Genomic DNA, 20,262 nt, shown 5'->3' on the forward strand with positions numbered 1-20,262 from the left:
GTATGAACTTAGAAAAAATAATTGTTTTTGAATGTGAAATTGAAAAGATAGAACCAAAAGATTTTCATTCTGTTTTCTTTTTATTCTTAGTTGCCTGTCAAAGAAAAATGATCATTATTATTGTTTTTTGTTTTTTTTTGTCTGTCCGTGTGTGTGTGTGTTTCATTTTTCTTTTATTTTCTTTTGGGGGGAGAGAGAGGGAATGGAAAGGGGGGAGGAAAATGAAAGTAAAAACGGCAATGAATGAATGAATTTTTCAAATGAAGAAAAAAAAAAAAAAAAAAAAAGAGGGGGGGGGTTGTATTGCTTCCGAGTCCTGGACGCTGATGTCAATACCACTACCAATCGTCAGAAAGGAAGCCCTTTTTCTCTGAATGCTGTTATTTTAAATATTATATGTTTGGTTACTTATATTGTTATTATTACTATTGTTTTTGTTGTTGTTGTTTTTGATATTTTGGCCATGAATGCTTACACACAAAAAGAAAGGAAAAAAAAAACTTTGGAGTATTTCTGCATGTGCGGGTGCACACATTGCCATGGGTGCTCCCATCCGGTGTTTTACCGTTTCCCCGGTAAACAAAAGAAAAACATTAATTAAATTAAATAAATGTGTTCATTGAAAAAAAAAAAAGTTTTTTTTTTGCTCATGTCTTTTTTGTTGTTGTTGTTTTTTGTCTCATTTTTTTTTAATTTCTCTTAGTTTTTCTCTCTTGCCTATCCAGTCGCGGTAGGGTCTTTCACTGAAGGGATGGAGAGTGGGAGATCTACCTTGAAACGGAAGGCCTTTGAGTTTCAGCTGCATCAGCCACCATGCGACACCGCATTTCTTTCCGTCGTCGATGCGCCGGTTCTTTTCAATGCGGACGATGCCACAAGCGGAAAGGTCAAAGATGCAACGATCCGCCACATTGGCTGGCATGTGTTGCATCTCCCGGAGGAGTGGTTCTTCTCGCAGAAGTCACGCGAGCTGACGGAGAGGGTGTGTCAATCCATGCAGTGCACCATTCAATATCTTGCCTACCGTATGAAGGAGCTCCAGGCGGAGCTGAAGAATGCACGGCAAGATGTAGAGGAAATAAGGGAGGAAAGAAACGAGGCCTTTGAGGAGCTTGTCGAGTTGCGGGAGGTCGTTGCGCGGATGAAGCAGCGGTATGAGGCGCGTGGTCAAAGTCGGCTTGCAACAAAGGCAGCCGCACCCGATCGCCTCGTGGTTGTAGAAAAGCCTAGAGGCTCCTTCATGTGTTCTCTCTGCGGCAATTTTTACCCGTCCACTTTTTCTTTGGAGTCGCATGTGAGGAAGCGCCACCGTCGAGGAGAACACCACGCCGCGATGAATGCAGACTCCGCCGCAATACAAAAGAAAGTAGGGGAGGGTAATAACTTTTCAAACGACGTATTGAGGGGAGAAGTCACTTCTTTGAGAGAAGAATTAATGGGTCTTCGAGAGGCGATGGCCGCTGAAAAGGAGAAGCGACAACTGGACGCAACACTATCGTTTTTCTCCCCTGTGAGCATAGCGGCAATACCGGCACATCACCTGCCTGGCCCACCGCTCCATGAGCGTGACATTTCCCACATTTTACCGAGGCTGCAGGAGGAGGAAAAAAGAAAAATGGATGCGTTGCAAGACGAATTGCGGGCTACGAAGTCTCGTCTTCAACAAATGGAAGAAGTGATTTATCGCCAGGCCAGAGAAATAGAGGGTGTGTACGGGAGGCGCGCACACGGATTGGAGAGCAGCACGTTGGAGGAGATTCTTCCGAAAAATGCCGTCCCTGTACCCACTTCAGTTAAACATAAGGGTTTAGCCCGATTTGCCTCTGGGAGTTCACTCCATTCCACTAACTGTTATCCCCTCCGTATGGCTGATACGCATGAAACGGTGAACAAAGAAGTTTCCATCGGAAAGGAGGGAGATTTGGTTTTACGCCGAATGGAGGTGTTGGAGCCGAATCATGAGGCCAAGATGCCACTCGATCAACATCTCGCTGTGTTGTCGGGGCATTCATCCTCAGCGTCCCGGCCAGCCCCTTCGCCGGTTTCCCCCTCGTCTCGGGAGGGATCTGTTCAGTCACCATCGGTTGATGAATTCAGGCCGGAAATTTCCGAATCACCACGACAGTACAGCAAACTGACGGCATCTGTGGGGAAGTTATCAGTGAGTCCTGCTTCAGAAGCCTCAAAGGTGTCTGTTGTAGCGAAAAACAAGGTGCCTTTTTTGGAAGTACATCCTTCTCAGGCGGCTGGTTATTCTGGCAGCGTGTTTACTAGCCTTAATTTGGGTAGCGTCGGTGTTGTTGATGATGGCGGTCTTCATAGAATCCTTGCACACCAGATAGGCCCCACGAGTCACCTGCGCGCAGGGGAAACACATATTGTGACGAAGAACGGAGAAAAGACATTAGATATCGATAATGCCGGTTTGGTTAGTGATCAAAACAAAGGGTTGGTGTTTTCTTCTTCTTTACGTGGATTTTCCGAGAATTCTGTGCCCAATTTCAATAGGCTTAATAGCCTTCAAGAAATTAATTGTGGATATTCGTTCGATTCCTACATAAGTCCTCTACGATCTTCTGCACATGGGGAAGCTCCGTTCAGAAAAATGACACCATCGGGCCTCACCAGCAACTCGTTCCGCTCACGCGCAGAAGAGGGCGCGGAATCCCACGTTCGAGTTTTCGCTGGCGAGATACCGCGACAGGAGGAACAGCATGCAGAAGAAGAAAAAATTGCCGTGGATCCAAAAAAAACTTCGGTGGAAAGCGTCACCTCTGAAAAAGGTAAAAAGTGGAAGAAATTATTTCTCTCAAGGCTCTTTATGAAGCGGAAGAAGTGATTTTTGTCATGCGTTTAGTCTCGTAGGGGGGGGAGGGGGGAAAAAAAAAAGCTTTTTTGCTTCCACTATAATTTGCTTTTTTTGTGTGTGTGTGTGTTCTGTTTTTTCTTGTTTTTTACATACATGCCTTTTATTCATGGGAGTGCGTTGTGTTCGCGTGTGTCGGTGTGTGTGCTGCACCAGGGATCAGTAATTTTGTGTTCACGTGCAGCGCCTATTTTATCGGATGCGTCAAGCGTATTCTAAAACAAACATGAGAGAAATCCTTTAGGATTTTCTTCTCTCGTATTTGTTTGTTTGTTTTTTGTTTTTGTTTTTTTTTTTTTTCTTTTTACGTCTCTTTTGCTTTTCATCTGTACGTTTGAGCCTCTTTTTTGTTCTTGCCTCTTTTTTTTTTCCCCCACCTCCCTTCTGCTCGCTCTATTGGTAGTGGTAAGAGTTGACTGAGGTCTTCGTGTGAAGCGGCAATTGATGGAATGCCCCTCTCGTACCGGGATTACTCCGTTAACATTTATCTTTTCTCCTCCCTTTTTTCCCAGCTTCCCCTTTTGCGTCTCTTCCCATCACGTTAGTCGCGGAACCTGCAATTGCAGACCTGTTGTTTGGGATGTCATCAACCGAGTTCTGTTACACGTTCCCGCCAGATATTTCGTTGCTTGGTTTGTTCAATGGATGTTTTTTTCCTTTTTTTTTTTTTTTTTTTTGTGTGTGTGTGTGCGTGTAAACTCACCGTTTTTCATGTGTGTTCTTGAATACACTTTGTTCTTGTGGAGCCTCTCTCTTTTCCATTTTGGTTTGTTCCCCACTTCTGTTTAGTCTCCAGCGTGTGCTTCGTTTTTTGTTGTTGTTTTTTCCGTGTGTGTGTGTGCATATAAAAGGGGTGGGAAGGGAGGCGTTGCACAAACAAATAAATCAATACGTTTGAATAATTTGTGAGGAATTGGTGGGACACGTGGTTGCTTCCAGGGTTAAAGAATGACGCTGAAATGCGCACTGAGGGCCTGGACAGCTCCCATGGCGCAGGTGCGTCGTTCACATGATGGCATTCGTGGGATGGTAGCGAAAAGTCGTTTTCATCGCGGTGATCTGCTGATTTGTGTGCCGCTTGCTCACTGCTACTTCCCACATGCCTCACGTGACCCACACCGACTGCGGCGTTGGAACAGGTCCGCACTTTTCCCAGAAGCTCAGTTCTGGCTGCGGCAACTCTCCCCCGATGCGCCCGACGCACGCGTCTCTCTCTGTGCCTCCGTCTCAACGGAAGACAACAAAGTATTAACGCTTACCCTTTCGCCCGTTGAAGCCGCACTGGCTGTATCGGTGGCTCTTCGGTACTTTTGGCGGAACGTTGTTTTATTGAAGGACCGAGAGGGCAGTGGTAGACCCGCGTTGGGTCCTGCGAGGTTTCGTCCAGCGGATCTGTATCTCCATTCTCTTCCCATGGAGGAATATATTTCGTACGGCTTAGAGGGGCCGTACTTTTCAAACGTCGAAGACGAGTCAAACGTCCACTCCAACATTGAGCAAATAGCATGGAATCTCCGGGATTGCATACTTTCACATGCTCCTCAAGAAGAGTACACTTTCTACGATGCGCGTCCATCGGAATTGGATGCAACACTTCTTGCGGCGATCTACGTTATACGGGCACGTTTGTTGCGTATGACCGCATTTTTTGGAGAAGATAAAGCTCCGGATCGTGTAACATCCGTCATTGCGCCTATTGTGGACTTTTTGAACCACAGTTCAACGGACTATACGTGCGCTGCGTGTATGAGCATCCCTAAGCGTGCCGTTGTGGTTCGGGCAGTCAGGGACATCGATTTCGGAGAAGAGCTCACTCTTGACTACCGTGCTGCAGCCCGTCAGCGAAAGAATAAGAGGCAAAAAACTTTGGGAATATCGGATTTGGAAGAAGAGGAGGACGGGTGGGAGCCACGTTATCTCTTTTCCGCAAAGGATGCATAAGATGTGCCTTATTTCTTTTCCTTGTGCCTCCCACCTTCCCCAATACACACATCATATTTCTCTCTTGTTAGTCAAACGCTTTTTTTCTTTTTTTTTTTTTTTTTTTTTTTTACGTCTTTTTTTCCTTCATTGGTATTTATGTATATATATATATCATGCTCTCTCTTCCTTTTTGTTCCACTTGGCAAAACACAAAGGAAGAAAGAAAAAAAAAAAGGACGTTGCTCTTCTAATTTTGTCTTTTTTTTTTTTTTTTTTTTCCAACACACGGTGTTATTTCTTGAATGGAGGGCTGAATTGCCCGTTAAAAAAAGAATAGAGGGTGTGTGTTGTACAAAAGGGAGGAGGTGGGGATTTGGCGCGCTGTGGATGTGGTCCAAGGTGTTTTCTCCTCTGCTCACCAACCGCCTTGCACCTGCGCAGAAGTTTCCACAGTTGAAACTTCGCCCGCTGCAACACCGGCTTCTTACACGCGAACGTCAATGCATTATTTCGCTGACATCGTTTGATGCAAACAGCGTGGAATTTGCTCGCCGCGAAATAGCCCCTGGGAGCATCGTGGAGGTGCGAGATTCGGAGCGTCACCATTTGCTCGCGTTGGGGTTCTACGAACCAGCGCTTCTGCGGGTGGACGTGTTTCATTTGATCCCAAAACTCATCTCAGAGTTGCCCACAATCGGCGAGGAATTTTTCTTGAATCGAATGCGGGAGGCGTGGCAGAAACGTCAGCGTGTCTTTGGTAATATGGCAGTGAACGGCGATAATAACACGTACCGTGTCGTGAATGGTACTGCAGACGGCATCCCCTCCTTGTACGTGGATCTCTACTCCTCTAGCTTTGCCCGCATTGTAGCAACTTCCTTTGGAGCAGAGCGACTTGTTCCTTCTGTCGCGGAGTTCTTGAGATGCTACGGGGCGGAGCAACTCTTGTTGGATACACCGTATTTGAAAGACCGCGAAAAACTCACCCTTGTTCATCCTACTATTCCCCTCTCGGCGGTATACATTGAGAATGGAACGAGGCACCTGTGGATTCCACCAGCGGAAACCCCTGCAACGCGAAGTAATAGGTGGTTAATTAACACAGCGCATCGCAGGACACGTTTTGTACTTCGCGAGGTTTGTCGGAATAAGCGTGTTTTGACTGTAAATGACCGTAGTGGGTCTGCAGCACTAAATGCCTTAATGTCCGCAAAGAGTGTGTTGATTGCTGAGGCCGATGCTGCTCTGCTAGACCGTATACGGGAAAACCTTGTTGCCAACCACGCCACAGCTGTATTTAATATCTGCGAAACCGTTCCATGTAAAAACATCGAAGACTTGGAGGCCCGCCGACAAGACGTGGTTTATTTGGAGCATCACCCCGACACATTGTCCTCTGAGGAACAATGGCGGACAACACTGGCTGCATTGCTGCGGCGTCGAATTTGCGGCGATGGCACTCTGCTCTTTGTGGCGCAAGAGGCTGCCCCGCTCGGCATTCCAGATCTTCTTCAGCAGCATGCTTCAACCGAATATTTTGCGCCCGCTTCTCGGGAAACGGTTGCAACGGCTCTCCGTCTCGCTGCTTCCGAGCACAATTTAAACCTTCGGCAGCTTCGTGTATTTGGTCCTTCTGTTGATTACCCCGTTCTTCCGATGGCGGAGTCGACGTGTTTTTCACAGATATTTTTCCTGGAAACTAACAGGTGATGCGTTGTCACTTGAAAGGAAAAAAACGTTGGAGTAAAATGAAAGGAGAAAGGAAACGTTGGAGAGAGAGCGGAGTGAAAATCCTTACTTTTTTCTTTCGCCGCGGTCTGGAACTCCTTTATACTTATTTTCCTGCGTTGTGTATACGTGCGTTTTGTTGGTTGTGTGCATGAAGGAAGGGGTGATAGTTGCACTGCGGCGAAAAAAATGGGGTTTCTTCTTTGTTTGTATAGCTGACTTCTTTCTTTGTGTTTCGGGCGTTGTGGTGGGGGGCGGTTCTTTCAGGATGGAGAGGACGAATTGGGAACAGAAGGGATGCAGGAAGAAGGGAGCGTTTCAGACTGGGAGGCGCAGCCGTTTGATGCAGTCAAGTCAAAGATTTGTGAAACCGTTCGTCGACTTGACGAGACAATAGGGCGGCCGCCATTCCCCAATCCCTCAACAATGCAGTGCCGTTTGCTTGCCGTGTCACTTGTCCAAATGCTGCGTCATGTTCAAAATTACGGTCGCATAGCAGCTTTAGCAGAGTCTCCTGAAGTGAATATGACTTTGCCTATTCTTTGCGCCTCTGTAACAAACGGGTCTGAGGGACGCAAACCATGTACAGCGCTTATGGAACTTCTTCTTGAGGCGTTGATATGTGTGCATTCTGTTTCTTTGTATCCACTTCAAACGACACTGAAGGACGCTAAGGAGGTGTTGCCAAATTCTCCAGTGGCATTTAAACTTTTCGTTGTGACAGGCGCCATTGATGTGGATGCCATGCGGTTTTTTCTGGGCATGGAGCCCCCACCAAAAGCAGAGCAAAAGGAAAAGAAATCCTTGAAGGGAGGCCGCCGGGCAGCACGATCCAAAACGAATTTACAGATGAATACGAATAACAACTTCAAAGAAGGGTTTAAAGTCGTTTCAACTGAGATGCTCAACGCTGCATTGGATATGGTTCTTCCATCCGACTGCATGGAGGTTCTGTTATCGCCTTTTAATAGTTCAGCCAAGTTTCAAAAAGTCATTGGTGGCGATGGTGAACTGGCTGCTCGTGTGATGGGCGTGTATGGTGATCAACTCCTTCCAAATCTACGCCCCTCAGCTTTTATTTGCTGCCTGGATGTTCCTGTTCTTGACACGTTTGTAGATGTTGTCCAGATGCACGGTGAGAGTATGGCATTACTCAAAGACTCTTTCTTGACACATATCCCTTTGGTGGATTGGACTGCCGAGCGACTCTCCGGTCTCATTCGTTACTGTGTGGACCGGAAAGTACGGCATGACGAGGCCCTTGCAAGTCTTGTGGTGTATGTCTTCCTTTGCAAGCTGCTGACGATGTGGAGAGAAACGCACAACTTAGCATTGCTCCCAATCGAGGAGGAGGCGACGATGTGGGTTTCTGTATTGAATATGGTGCATTTGTTGCCGCTCAACGCAGGCGCCATACCGACAGATGAGGAGGAACAACTCCTCAGGTCATTCAGTGTGCTCGCCGAATGTGTAAAGCGGCGGTACACTCTAACGGACGTGAGGAGAGCGACGTCTGCCGTGCCGCACGCTTCTGTGAGTTCCGCACTGGAGATGCTTACAGCGTTGCTCACTGCGAAAGAAGCGGCGATGTCCGACGCATCTGCGGGAAGAGGTGGAGGCGGGGGAAAGAAAAAGAAGAAGGGTGGAAGGCACAACAACACCGCCGTCGCCACTGCTAATGACAACAAGCTATCAGTGTTGCCTGCGCAAGCGGCTTCAATGGATTTTTTTTGCAGAGGGGTTGCTGATTTTTTTGCTCTTCTCTTTTGGTTTACACCACCATCAACTGTGAAGATGGATGCTTATAAAACGGAGATTATTTTGGAATCCCTGGCGGCATTGCTTCTTCGGCTTGCAGAGGAAGGTGCTGGCAAAATACCGCATGCCTGTACATGGGAAAGCTACTTGGATCTCCTCCTTTCAATCATAAGCCCCTGGGACAAAAGGTCTCACGTGTCATGTCTGAGACCAAAGACAATGTCCGCAGTTCTCTCTGCCGTGTGTGTCACGCGTCGAATACAGTGCTGCGGAGTCATTGCACAGCGGATGCCTGATGTCTACATTCCTCCGCGGTGCTCAATAAACAATTACAAGGTTCTTCTTGAAGCCTGGCTCAGGGGGGGATTGTGCGTGGATGACTTCTACGCACCCGCAGTCCCCTTTTCCTCCACAGAGTCTATTGGGATCATCCTCAGTCTTCTGGACGGCGATCGACGTTGTGAATTGGCGCAGCTGCTGTTGAGCGCCGAAAGATTGACGAGGGTTCTCATTCCTGCACTAAAGGAGGCACTGCTCGAAGAGCCTTTAAACCATCCTTTGGAAACAACAAAAACAAAACCATCATTATCAGCTGCAGCAGCGGCGCGGAAGGGTCTTTTGGAGCTGCAGAATGAACTTCTTGGCGGAGCCGAAATGCAAAGAAAAATGGTGGCGGAACAACAGCAGAAGGAGGAGAAGGAAAAAACGATGCAACTGCTGGCGGAGGTACAGCAAAAGGAGGAACTGAAGGCGAGGACCAGTGCCTTTGAAAGCGAGCAGCAGAAGCGTTGGGAAGTGAAAGACGAAGAACAGAAACGCATCCGAAGGCTGAGAGAGGATCACGAGCGAGAAAAAGAGGAGCGGCGGGAAAAAGAACGACGGGATCGGGAGGAGAGATGTCAAAGGGCCATTGCAATGCTAAAAGAGATGGCTGCCAAGACGAAAGCGGAGCGATTGGCTGAGCAGAAGGAGCGGTTGTTGCGATACCGTGAGTGTGTCGCCATGGACTCTCGCATTTTATCTTTTTTGGAGCATTTGCATTTGACTCCGTCTAGGATCATGCACTTGTTAACGACACTTCGTCCACATCTTCCTCGCATGACGTACGATGATGTGTTGGAGTTTGTCGTTACGGGAAACCGCAAGGTTCCCGGTGACATTCACGCTGTTGATGAACGCACCAATAATACAACTACTGGAGACAATGTGCATGCCGGGGAGGTTACGAGGGAGGTCAAGGAACAAGCAGTTTGTTTTGTGGATGAGGGCTCTTCTTTCTGGGATAGTGTGATGCAGCTCGTTGCGCAACAGTCCGATGGACAAACAAGGAAAACCCGTGTTGTTGGTGCAGGGAAAGAAGAATTCGAAGGGAATTTGCCAAAAGAAGCTCTTGGTTTTTCCTTTCATCGAAGAATGAGTGCGGTTCTTGATCTTTTTGATTACTCCATGGGGACGAATGAGACTGTGCCCAATCCTTTGCCTTCGCTGAATGTGCGTTGTGCCTTGAGAGTACTTGAGAAGGAGGTGCTGGCTGGCAGCGGAGTTTGTGGCGTGCGAGAGGCCTTTTTATCCTGCCAACAACGTGGCTTGTGCCTTCTGCAAAACAATATCTGCACGCTGACACCATTAGGTTTCCGATATCATTACCCGTTCCATGACCCGGAACAGATGCTTGAAATACAGCTTGAGCGGCGGCGTGAGAAAGCAAGAGCGATGATGGCGGAACGGCAATCTGCCGATTTGGACGATTACGAAGAGGAATATGAAGAACAGGAGGATGTGTTGGTGAAAGATGGAACGGATGACGAAACCATGCCATCGCTTGCCGATGATAACACAGTTTGCTTTACGGATGAATTGATTTGAAAGTGAGGGCAAACACACACACACACACAAAAAAAAAAAAAAAAAGAGTCTTGCCACGATTTTTATTATTGCATTTTTTAGTTGTTGTTGTTTTTTTCCCTGTTTTCCACTCCCATTCTCTCTGTGACAATACTCGCGAATTAAAAATGTGTGATGCTCTCACCTCATCCACATCTCTCATCTTCAACTGTAGTTGGAGGAGAAAAAAAAAGGGTGGGGGATATTATTTTTGAAGGACCGAGGAGTTGCGTTCTCTCTCCTGGGCACGGGGTGCTATGCAGGATGACGGCGAGGAACTCTTTCATGATGACATTGTTAGTGACGGAACGGCTTCATGTGAATTCCCTGCGGTGAATACAGAAGAAACCGTTGATGTGGAAGGGACTGCATTTGTTCCGTACTTGGCGCCGCCGCGACTAATGGCATTTGGTGCAGCGTCTCCGCTCCTTCATCCTTCCACTTTTAAGAGGGACGAGAGTACCGTCAGGAAAAAATTCACGGAAGACTATCCAGCTGCCCACAACAACTTTTATGGACCAGAGACGACTTTATCAGATGTGGTTCAAGAGGCAGAAGCAGAGGAAAACAAGACTATTTTGCAGGTAAATCTTGAGGCTCTTTTTGAAGAATCCCTAATGACTTCTTCTTATTCCGTTTCTTCTATGCAGACCGTGCCAGTATGCAATTATATTCTGAGAACTTACTTGGGCGTTGCTTCGGGCCAGTTCCGTCGAGGCCAACAGGAGGTGGTGTTGTCCATCCTGCAGGGGCGGAACACGCTTGCTGTCTTTCCCACAGGGTGGGGCAAAACGCTTTGTTTCCAGTTTCCTATCCTTGTTTACCGCTTGCTCTTTGAAGCCAAACTTAGAGCATGGCAGAACCTACAAGGCTCAGATACATCCGAGAGTTCGAGTGGGCCACCAGAGTCCAATTTTGCTGTTATTGTGTCTCCATTGTTGTCCTTGATGGCCGATCAAGCAGGAAAAATTGCCAGTGGTGGAAGTATACGAACAGCAGTTCTCTCCTCTGGTACATCGACTTCTCGTGAGAGGACGATTTTGGATGAGTTGGCCTCTCCATTGTGTTCTATTGACTTGTTGTTTCTGTCACCTGAAAGACTTGTTCGTCACAGTGAACTGCGGAGTGTGTTGGAGAGACATGTACATCGAATTGCCTTCATTTGTGTAGATGAAGTGCACTGCGTTTCTCAGTGGGCCTACGACTTTCGACCCTCCTTCATGTATGTGCACCGCGTCTTGGAACGCCTTTGTGGCGGTATTCTCGCAATGGATGGACGGAGACACGCGCCTCCTTTCTTGTGTCTCACGGCCACGGCATCACCGTCTGTTATTGATGACCTCAAAGTTATTTTCCGCATCGAGCGAAGTGTCATTGTACCGTACTGTCGTGAGAATCTCCAATTGGAGTCCGTTTCTCTTCTGGACGTTGGATGTCAAAGGCCTCCTACGCAGCGGATGCTCCAGGAGAAGCTCCTGCAAGCTGTGCTAGAGCTACCGAAACCAATGCTTGTGTACGTCCAGACACGTGTGGATGCAGATGAATTGGCAACTTTTCTCATTTCAAAGCTTGGCACCGTGCAGCGCGGAACGAGAGGGAATGGTCGGGACGGTACATCCTCTTCCATCTTCACAAGTGCCACACATGTCCACATGGAAAAAAGCGGCGGTTGCAGAACCGTGGAGGGAAAGGAACGTATCATAATTCGAAGTTACCACGCAGCCCTTGATCGTCATGTACGAACAAAGACTCAACAAGAATTTATGCAATGCCGTATTGACGTGCTTGTCGCTACAGTGGCGTTTGGAATGGGCATTGATAAAGCCGATATCCGTTCCGTTGTTCACGCCTCAGCGCCGAGCTCTCTCGAAAGTTATGTGCAAGAAACCGGCCGTGCAGGACGTGATGGTCAAAAGTCATTCTGTCGTCTACTTTATAACCCCTTTGATTACTACACTCTTCGCTCACGGGCTCTCGCGTCCTGTCTTTCCCCGTTGGAGGTGCACGCCATCGTGAGTTCTATTCTTAGCAGTCCCACAACTCACTTTGGGGAGAAGTTGACGATGATTTCCGTTTCTAAAATTTCAGAGCAACTTGCTATTGGTGAAGAGACCGTAGAAACGTTTCTCTTCATGCTTGTTTTGCAGGAAAGTGGGGTGCTGCATGAGTTGCATGGGACAGCACCGATGGGGTACCGTGTGAACCACGCCGCTGCGGAAGTGGTTGTTACCACCGATCACTCAGCAAAGCGAAAGCGGGGGCGTGATGCGATGGGATCCTCCGGAGTCAGCGGTGTGTTGGCGCAGCTCGAGGTGCTCGACGGGGTATTTGAATTGTTTCGGCAAAGCAAACGAATTGAAAACGTTGTGACAGCAGCAAATGCGTTAAACTTGTCGTTGCGGGATTTTCAGTTTAGAGTGAATGATCTTATTGCAGGGGGTTTTGTCTCGGCTCAGCCGCTCACACCGGCGTATGTTGTTTCGCTTGGAAACAATTTTTCCGAGGCGGCAGCGCCCGCCGGACAGAAGGCAATTGCCGAAAGACTCTGGCAAGCGCATCACAGGCGGCTCGACTCCCTGCAAAAGGCGCTTGAATTAAACTTTGCGGTTTTGCAGCACCCCACACATGAGTCTGTGCGCAAAGGCCTTGAATGGGATGCAAGGCACGGAACGGATGCGATGAGCCCTACACTGAAATGGCAACCGCCGCCGAAGAGCCTCACCAAACTGAAGGCAGTATCGATTGCAAATGACTTTGTCGAGAAAAATCGTCCGCGTATTCGCTCAGTTTATGAGGCGGCTCGAGCTCTTCATGGCGTGCTTCCGAAGGCACTGACGAGCCACGGGAAGTATGCAGGTGAACTGCCACTTAGTGCGAGCTGGTACGTGAGCTCGCCGTACTTTGGTCTTTTGAAGGAGTTTGATCTGCAGTGGCTGCTGAAGGTGCTCGCTCCACACGGACTGGATGAGGATGATTCAATGGAGAGAAGCAGTCGACTACCAACAGCGTAACGTCCAATTCACAGCCACTTGTTTGGCGTCATATGAAGGCTGTTTCTCTGCCTTGAGAAAGGAGGAAATGTAATTTACTTTATCTTCCAAAGGGTGTATAAAACCTTTTTTCTTTTTTTTTTTTTTTGTTATACACACAAACACCGGAACTTTACCCCGTAAAAAAGTAAAAGGAGAAGAATTTAAAACGAAAGGAGGATATGCGGTGTTGCCGTCGTTTGAGGGGGCATCAGCCCGTGGTAGCAGTGGCGACTGGGATGGAGGAAAAACAGCAAATGAAGCAACCTTCTCTTCCACCAGAGCAGGCAGTCTACCTGAAGCCAAGCCGAAGTCGACGCCGCAAAGCAACCTTTCTTTTTACGCGGATGCGTGATAGTCCGCCTGCTTACGCATTTAGGGCACCACCGCTTGGTACGGCATTACCGCTTTTTTGCATTACGTCCTCTTCATGTGAGTACTATGCCCTGCGGCTACCGCTTTTGAAGGCGGGTTTTAAGCGTCTTCCCGCCGGTACCAATTTCTCTCTTCCGAGCAATGTCCTTTGGGGACGTTCCATGCCTCTACATCCCGCTGTGGGTGTTTACCATCTCCCTTCATCATCACCATCGCATTTGTCGTCGTCGTGTACGTCTCTACATGCAGATGGTGCTGCAGACAATATCGCCTTTTCAGCGTCATCCGCTGCCACAAACGAGGAGGCAGAGAATTCTAGCTCGGTTCGAATGGTGTGCAATCATCAGCGTTTTAACCACTTCCCACGCAGTCATGTTAACGTTGGCTGTAAGTGGGGGCTAACAAGACGCCTGCGCCAAGTGTCGAAATTACTTGAAGAAGTTGGAGAAAATAAGATGCTCTACGATTTTGTTCCACGCACATGGGTGTTTCCTGACGAAAGTGAAGTGCTTTTTAAAGCCCTGGCAGAAGCACCGTCTACGCAACGTTTTATTTGGAAACCCGCGCGTGGGAGTTGCGGTCACGGTATATTTACATGCTCGGGTGGGAGTAAGAACGCGCCGCGTTGGCAGCGTCTGGCGGCGGAGATTAAAAATCGCATAGTGACGGAGACGCCAGGGCCTGGTATGATGGGACGCAAGTATGTTGTGCAGGAATACATTGAGAATCCATTATTGCTTAACGGGCGAAAAACGGATCTTCGCCTTTACGTAGCGGTGACAAGCTACGACCCGTTGACCGTCTATCTTCATGAAGAAGGTCTTGTGCGTCTGGCGGCGCAGGAATATAGCAGTGTTGGCAATGGGCCAAACTTTGATCCCTTCCGTGACCTCACAAATTACTCCGTGGGGAGGCGATGGCATACACGGGGCAAACAATCTTACAGTCAAGGGGAGGAGGATGTTGGTGTGGTATCTGATATCTCTCCGGGCGAGAAGTTATCGCCGCCGTCGTTAGAGCTCAAGAAGAGTCTGAGTGAATTGTGGGAGCATATTGACGCTATGCACCCGGCGGTAACACCAATTAATACGTCGCTACACCGGCACATGTCAGAGAGAGTCAAGGAAGAAATTGCGCGTGTGATTGTCAAAACTCTGCTTGCCGTGAAGGTTCCTTTGGCGACTGCCACATGTAGCCTCTCCGTTCCCGGCGGCTTTTTTGAGCTTTATGGATTTGACTTGATGCTAGATTCGAAGCTTAAGCCGTGGCTTGTTGAGGTGAATACGTTGCCCTCTCTTGCCAGCTCGTCCCCTCTCGATTATGCGGTCAAGACAAATATTGTGGCCGATCTTTTAAATCTTGCAATGATTGAACCATTTGAGCGTCCTGTATCTTGCTTTGACGAGCTGGACGACGAGTTGCGTCTCTCTGGCATCCTTGATCCTCTCTCCAAAGAAGCTGCAGAAACCGTTCATCGGTGGTGCGGCGGCGCGAGTCGTGAACATGGACCGTTGAATGATAGTGAGGCCAGAGAGGAGGTGGGGCTTCGCCTACAGGACGAGCTGGTCTACTGCGGTGGATTTCAGCGCATCTTCCCACCATTGCCATCAGCGCAGAGACTCTCCATAATGAAGGAGGTGGACGTTTTCTCCCGTTGCCTTTGCTTCTCTAAAGCTGATATATGGGCCCTAGAGGTATAAAAAAAGTGCTCTCTGCGACTGCGACAAAGAGTTTTATTTATTTATTATATATTTATTTATTTCCACCAGCGTCTGCGTGCCTGTTTAAAGGATGGACCTGTGACAAATAGACACACACTCATATTGTTGCAATCAAATAATAATAATAATAATAATAATAAATAATAAGAGGGTGAAAAGGAGAAACATTGGGTCCGATAGTGATAGAAACAGAGTTCCACGGAATATCGTCAAGCATTATGCATGCATTTACGTTGCGTATTATTACATGAACCTAGAAGAGTGGATATTACAAAATCATTGACTGCCCCTTTGTGGGTGATGTACGTGTGAGAGTTGTTTTTTTTTTTGTTTGTTTTTGTTTTTGTTTTTGCTTTGTGTGGTTCTCTTCTTTTTTTGAGTGTAATTTATCAGGGTGCTGGAGAAGGTGACATCTTCCAGAAGAGTAGCGAAGAAGAAAGAAGGAGGGAATGGGCGATAATTTGCCGCCACTGGAGCTTCTCACAGAGGAAGAAGCTGCACTTCTGGCGGAGTATGGTGTCAAGGGTCCTTACGATGATCTTCTTAGGTTTCCTGCTGCATCTACATGTGTTTTTGATTACGGCGGAAGGGACGTTTTTCTCACTGGCACTCGTTCTGATGAGGGCGATAATGATAACAAGAGGTTGGACAAGACGGACGCAGGAGAAATCAATCATGTGGACCATACGTGGCCTCTTGACTGTGTCTTATTGCACCATACCCACATGCTCTCGTATTCCACAGCAATACCTCTGTGGGATGGCGTGAATGGGGTTTTAAATGGCGACACAAAGATTGTTCCAATCATGGCCCCTCATAGCCCGCTGTCTGTAGAGAGATCGGATGCTGTTGGTTCTATCGACCGCGAAGAAGGTAAATTTGAAATGGAAGATGTTTCGCCCGCCAGACAGTTCAATAGGTATGAAGGGAGTGACCTGGATTTATTGGTCACCGCAGACGACGTACTGCGAGAGGCAGACGAATTATTAGCTAAACGTATACAATACATGGATCCCATGGCTGAAGCTTACCTGTTGGAGAGAGAACGTGCGGCGCTCGAGGAGGAGCGTCTCTGGTCTCCAATCCACGGTGCCGAAACAACAACGACTGCTCTTACGGAAAGCGACGGCAGCTCGGAAGATGAAGACGCAGCGAAAGAAAAAAATGGAAAGAAGGAGCTCAAAAATCTCTTTGCTTATGAATTTGGACCGACGACAGAGGAGCAGCAGACCCTCCATGAGTGGGATGAAGCGGTGCTGAGGTGTGAGCAGCGGTTGGAGCTGTTGCTGAACAATGTCGTGGGCGGCGAAACGATGAACGCTTCCCGTGATGAAGAACTGGACGTCATGGCTGAGGTTTCTCCCTCGTTGCGGGCGGAGGAGTACCACGAGGCGCCGATTCTTGCAACACACCCACCGTCGGTGAAGCAGCATACCGGAATTTTGGAATCGATCGCAACGATGGAAGCAAGAGATAGTGAGCTGCAGGCGGCAGCGTGCCAGCAACTGGAGAAAGCGCGAGAGGAACGCCGTCGTCCTCGCCGTGCTCCGCCGGCTGAAATTGTCTTTGACCAATTCATGACCCGAGTGAATCAACTTCTGCCACCGAATGAGATGGAGGTGAAATTAGAGGCCACAGAAGCCCTCGAGTCGGCGGAGGAGGTGAAAATGGCGCCAATTTTGAGCGGAGAAAAGACGGCAGTCGGGGACGCAAAGGGTCACACGCAGCCGTTGAGTACCAACCAGGTTCAAAGGAATGCGCGGCGCGAGGGATTTCGTGTTCGCTGCGAACTCCGTGAGGCGTGGTGCATGCAGGAGGAAGATCGAAGAGCCACCCGTCTTTTGCTGTGGCGTAAGGAGGAAGCTACACGTATTCAGAACGACATTCAGGGGTGCCTGTCCGATGAGCGCAGTATGCGTGAAATCCTTCTTTTAGAAGAGTGCAATGTGTACCGGGAGATTTATTACCTAGAACGCCAAAGTGCTTTTAAAGCCAAAGAAAGTGAGAAACTTCGCCAGGAAGAATTCAGGTCCCAGCTTGTGCGTAGTATCACGAAGGAACATGCAGACATTCGGCATGAAATTATGGCGATGGAAGAAGGCACCATGAGGAAAATTTTGCAGGAAGAACAACATGCAAGGGATCTTTTACTTATTCGCCAGCAGGAACACACCGCACACAACATTACAACTGTGCCGCTTTCGAACTCCACTGAATGGAAAGATAGTGACGGGAACGAGGAGAGAATTACAGAAGCGGCGCCGTTACAAAAAACGGCTCAGGCGTGGAAACTTTTAAAATCATCTGGTCAATTCCCTGCATCAAGAACATGTATCGATCATTCACCTATCGGCAATGCCCTTCGCCTGCAGTCTCTGCAGCGGGAGGAAAGCATGAGAAGAAAATGGGTAGACGAGTGCAAAAAAGGTATAATTCAGACTGCAAGTGCATTAGCGGAATTGATGCACGGTGTGGATGAGAGAACAACAAACACCTCGCTGCCTGGCGTCCGACCGGGGGTTAATGCCACTCCCACTCCACCGACGCTGTCGAATGATGTGTCCTATTCTTCGTTGGATAACACAACCATTCGCTTAGATGCAAATTTGGCGAAGCAGCTGCAACCGACTGTTTTTGGTGGTGTGAAGAGCAGCCTGCGGGAAGTGGCGCAGCTTTGCCATAGACTCTCCTTTGCTCTGGAGCAGGTTGCCGCGGTGGACTTTGCTAGTTTGGCCACGCTGGAGGTTTGCACAAACGACGGTGTGTGGAATTGCAAAGAGAAACACATGACACCTGCGGCTCCGTTAGTACAGGAGCTTGATCTTGGAGGCAATGCACTTCGCACGTTGCCTCTCGATGATCTCCTCCGAGTGTTTCCTTCCATCCGTCGTTTAAACATCAGCGACAATGGACTGAGGGATGTGACGTGTCACTCTGCGTCATTGCGTGGGGTATCGGAAGCTCATGCTCATTCCTTGGCACAGTCAACCCATCTCTCCCACCTTGATGTCTCTATGAATAAATTGCATAGTGTCGAGGTCATTGGAAAGCTTCTTCCATACCGGTTACGCTCATTGGTGATGTATGCAAACCATGTTGACTCTTTGTTGCCGTTGGCGTCGTGCACTCACCTTGAGAGCCTTGAGGCAAGTCGTAACCGAATTTCCTCGCTTTCTGAACTGCAACATCTTTCTCTCTTACGGACTCTGGACTTGAGTGAGAACTGTCTCATAACCTGGGACGCATTTGCGCAACATGTACTGCTGCAGAATTTGTATCTGTCACGAAATCAGATTAGTGCGTTCCCAAAAACTCTATTCCTTGGCTTCATACGCCAGCTCTTTATGAATGAGAACCAACTTGAGGTACTTCCCAGTGAATGTTTTTGCTGGCTCCCTTTTCTATCGGTGCTTCATGTCGAGAATAATAAGTTGCGTGATGTATCGGGCCTGGCGCATTGCCCCCGCCTTACAGCCGTAGGTCTTGCATTTAACCGGCTACAACGAGTGGAAGATCTTTCTCCTCTTGCGGCGTGCAAAAAGTTACGGAGTTTGTCTGTGAATGAAAATCCATTTACACGTGGAATTGATTGCAACAAATTTGGAACATCAGCAAAGGTAAAGATGACACTGCTTGCCTGGTTTCCACAACTTTCCGAGCTCAATAATGAGAAATTGATAGATGCAGAACGCAGCAGTGCTATGGAGGACGAAATCATGTGGCTTCGTCCTTTTAGCATGGCCCGTCGTTTGAGGCAACAGTTTCACGAAAGTGCGGTGTATGACGCTTGGTATTGGCCATGTGGATCCACAGTGGAAGATGTACAGCAAGTGTGTGGCACTAGGGAATGGGGTTCGCAATACATGAATGTAAAAAGTGGGTATGCTGCGTTGTTTTCGGCCCTCACAAGTGATGTGGCCTTAACAACACTTCAAAAGGAACAAGATGTTCTTATCGCCTTTTGCCGGAGACGGCATCATGATGCGTTACGCGTGGAGGAGGAACTACAAAAAAGATTTCGTGAATCAAAGCAGCGTTTTAATCCGGTTATTCATCTTTTATCGAATACGGTTGATGAACGAAATGGACGTGAAACGAATAGTACCCTGCGGCAACATTTAACGTCTCTGCAGACGATGCCGCAAATAATGGCCAATATGCATTTACGTTCGGTGCTTTACCATGAGCGCATGAAAGAGCACCGTGAAGCGAGGGCAAAAGTTTTCATTTGTGAATGGATGCGTCTTCGGCTCCTTGGTAGGCGAGCCAAGAAGGAGCTTGAGTCATTAAAGGCGGCTTATGCGGAATCACAGCGACGGCGCTATGAAGCAGCTGCACGTGTCATTCAGCCCGTGTGGCGAGGAGCGGCGTTTCGCTCACGTCTTCAGCGGATCTTACACATAAATGAGGATAAAGATGATGATGAATTCACCCATGTTTCTTTGGACTTTATTGATGACTTGCAGACGAAAGGCGATGGTGATGGTGTTGAGGCCGTCCTTCAGCGAGTGCTGCAATCTCATGGGGCTCTACCGAACTTCCCCGTTTCATCGTCTCCCACCCGAATCACTGGTGCTCAATATAGTTTGGTGGGGCCCTTGCTGCCTCGTGCAAGCTCCGTCCTGCCGGACGGGACAAGTCGCATCGGTGAAGAGGAAAGGCAACGCCCGGAAACTCAGCCGCAGAGAGGGACGAGGCGGTTGTCTCAAGAAGGACGAAAGCAACAAAAAGAGGAACAGTTGCCACCTCCTTCATCATTCTCGTCATCATCACGTGTGGATGATGAATGGGGTGCGCTGGTGAGTTCACAGTTGCGGAAGAGGCAAAAGAAGATGGAGCGTGCGCAGCGTGAGAACATGCGTCGTGAATTTATGAAAGATCCTCTGAAGGTGAAAAGGGCGCTTGGGGGCGGGTAAGGCAAACACACTGCAGGAGGAAAAAAGGGAGGAAGGGGTTTGGTGATCGGTCGCAAAGTGCC

At 48.4% G+C, this 20,262-nt stretch overlaps 7 protein-coding genes across 7 annotated transcripts, besides 14 other annotated features; all 7 read left to right on the forward strand.

Annotated features, from left to right (window-relative positions):
* Positions 1-4: part of a microsatellite that runs on past the window's edge.
* Positions 1-18,866: part of a sequence feature (heterozygous, Esmeraldo-like haplotype) that runs on past the window's edge.
* Positions 264-287: a microsatellite.
* Positions 414-452: a microsatellite.
* Positions 636-715: a sequence feature (A-rich).
* On the forward strand, positions 752-2,839 carry Tc00.1047053506941.139 (zinc finger protein, putative; the record flags this gene model as incomplete). The annotated part of the gene is made up of 1 exon (XM_814000.1): positions 752-2,839. One exon carries the CDS (start codon positions 752-754, stop codon positions 2,837-2,839), a length of 2,088 nt encoding a protein of 695 aa, XP_819093.1.
* Positions 3,128-3,172: a microsatellite.
* Positions 3,515-3,543: a microsatellite.
* On the forward strand, positions 3,815-4,807 carry Tc00.1047053506941.130 (hypothetical protein, conserved; the record flags this gene model as incomplete). Its single annotated transcript, XM_813989.1, has 1 exon — positions 3,815-4,807. The coding sequence occupies one exon, from the start codon at positions 3,815-3,817 to the stop codon at positions 4,805-4,807; it is 993 nt and encodes a 330-aa protein (XP_819082.1).
* Positions 4,887-4,918: a microsatellite.
* Positions 5,041-5,067: a microsatellite.
* Positions 5,177-6,499, forward strand: Tc00.1047053506941.120 (hypothetical protein, conserved; the record flags this gene model as incomplete). Its single annotated transcript, XM_813988.1, has 1 exon — positions 5,177-6,499. One exon carries the CDS (start codon positions 5,177-5,179, stop codon positions 6,497-6,499), a length of 1,323 nt encoding a protein of 440 aa, XP_819081.1.
* Tc00.1047053506941.100 (hypothetical protein, conserved) lies at positions 6,815-10,141 on the forward strand (the record flags this gene model as incomplete). Its single annotated transcript, XM_813987.1, has 1 exon — positions 6,815-10,141. The coding sequence occupies one exon, from the start codon at positions 6,815-6,817 to the stop codon at positions 10,139-10,141; it is 3,327 nt and encodes a 1,108-aa protein (XP_819080.1).
* Tc00.1047053506941.90 (ATP-dependent DEAD/H DNA helicase recQ family, putative) lies at positions 10,417-13,170 on the forward strand (the record flags this gene model as incomplete). The annotated part of the gene is made up of 1 exon (XM_813986.1): positions 10,417-13,170. One exon carries the CDS (start codon positions 10,417-10,419, stop codon positions 13,168-13,170), a length of 2,754 nt encoding a protein of 917 aa, XP_819079.1.
* Tc00.1047053506941.80 (tubulin-tyrosine ligase-like protein, putative) lies at positions 13,371-15,263 on the forward strand (the record flags this gene model as incomplete). The annotated part of the gene is made up of 1 exon (XM_813985.1): positions 13,371-15,263. One exon carries the CDS (start codon positions 13,371-13,373, stop codon positions 15,261-15,263), a length of 1,893 nt encoding a protein of 630 aa, XP_819078.1.
* Positions 15,296-15,325: a microsatellite.
* Positions 15,399-15,431: a microsatellite.
* Positions 15,600-15,640: a microsatellite.
* Tc00.1047053506941.70 (hypothetical protein, conserved) lies at positions 15,734-20,200 on the forward strand (the record flags this gene model as incomplete). Its single annotated transcript, XM_813984.1, has 1 exon — positions 15,734-20,200. The coding sequence occupies one exon, from the start codon at positions 15,734-15,736 to the stop codon at positions 20,198-20,200; it is 4,467 nt and encodes a 1,488-aa protein (XP_819077.1).
* Positions 18,867-19,239: a sequence feature (areas merged during assembly that could not be assigned to a particular haplotype. This can correspond to areas where the two haplotypes were merged or to regions with more than two copies in the genome that were merged during assembly.).
* Positions 19,240-20,262: part of a sequence feature (heterozygous, Esmeraldo-like haplotype) that runs on past the window's edge.

Source organism: Trypanosoma cruzi, genomic scaffold (genome assembly GCF_000209065.1).
Source record: "Trypanosoma cruzi strain CL Brener 1047053517161 genomic scaffold, whole genome shotgun sequence".
Lineage (NCBI taxonomy): Eukaryota > Euglenozoa > Kinetoplastea > Trypanosomatida > Trypanosomatidae > Trypanosoma > Trypanosoma cruzi.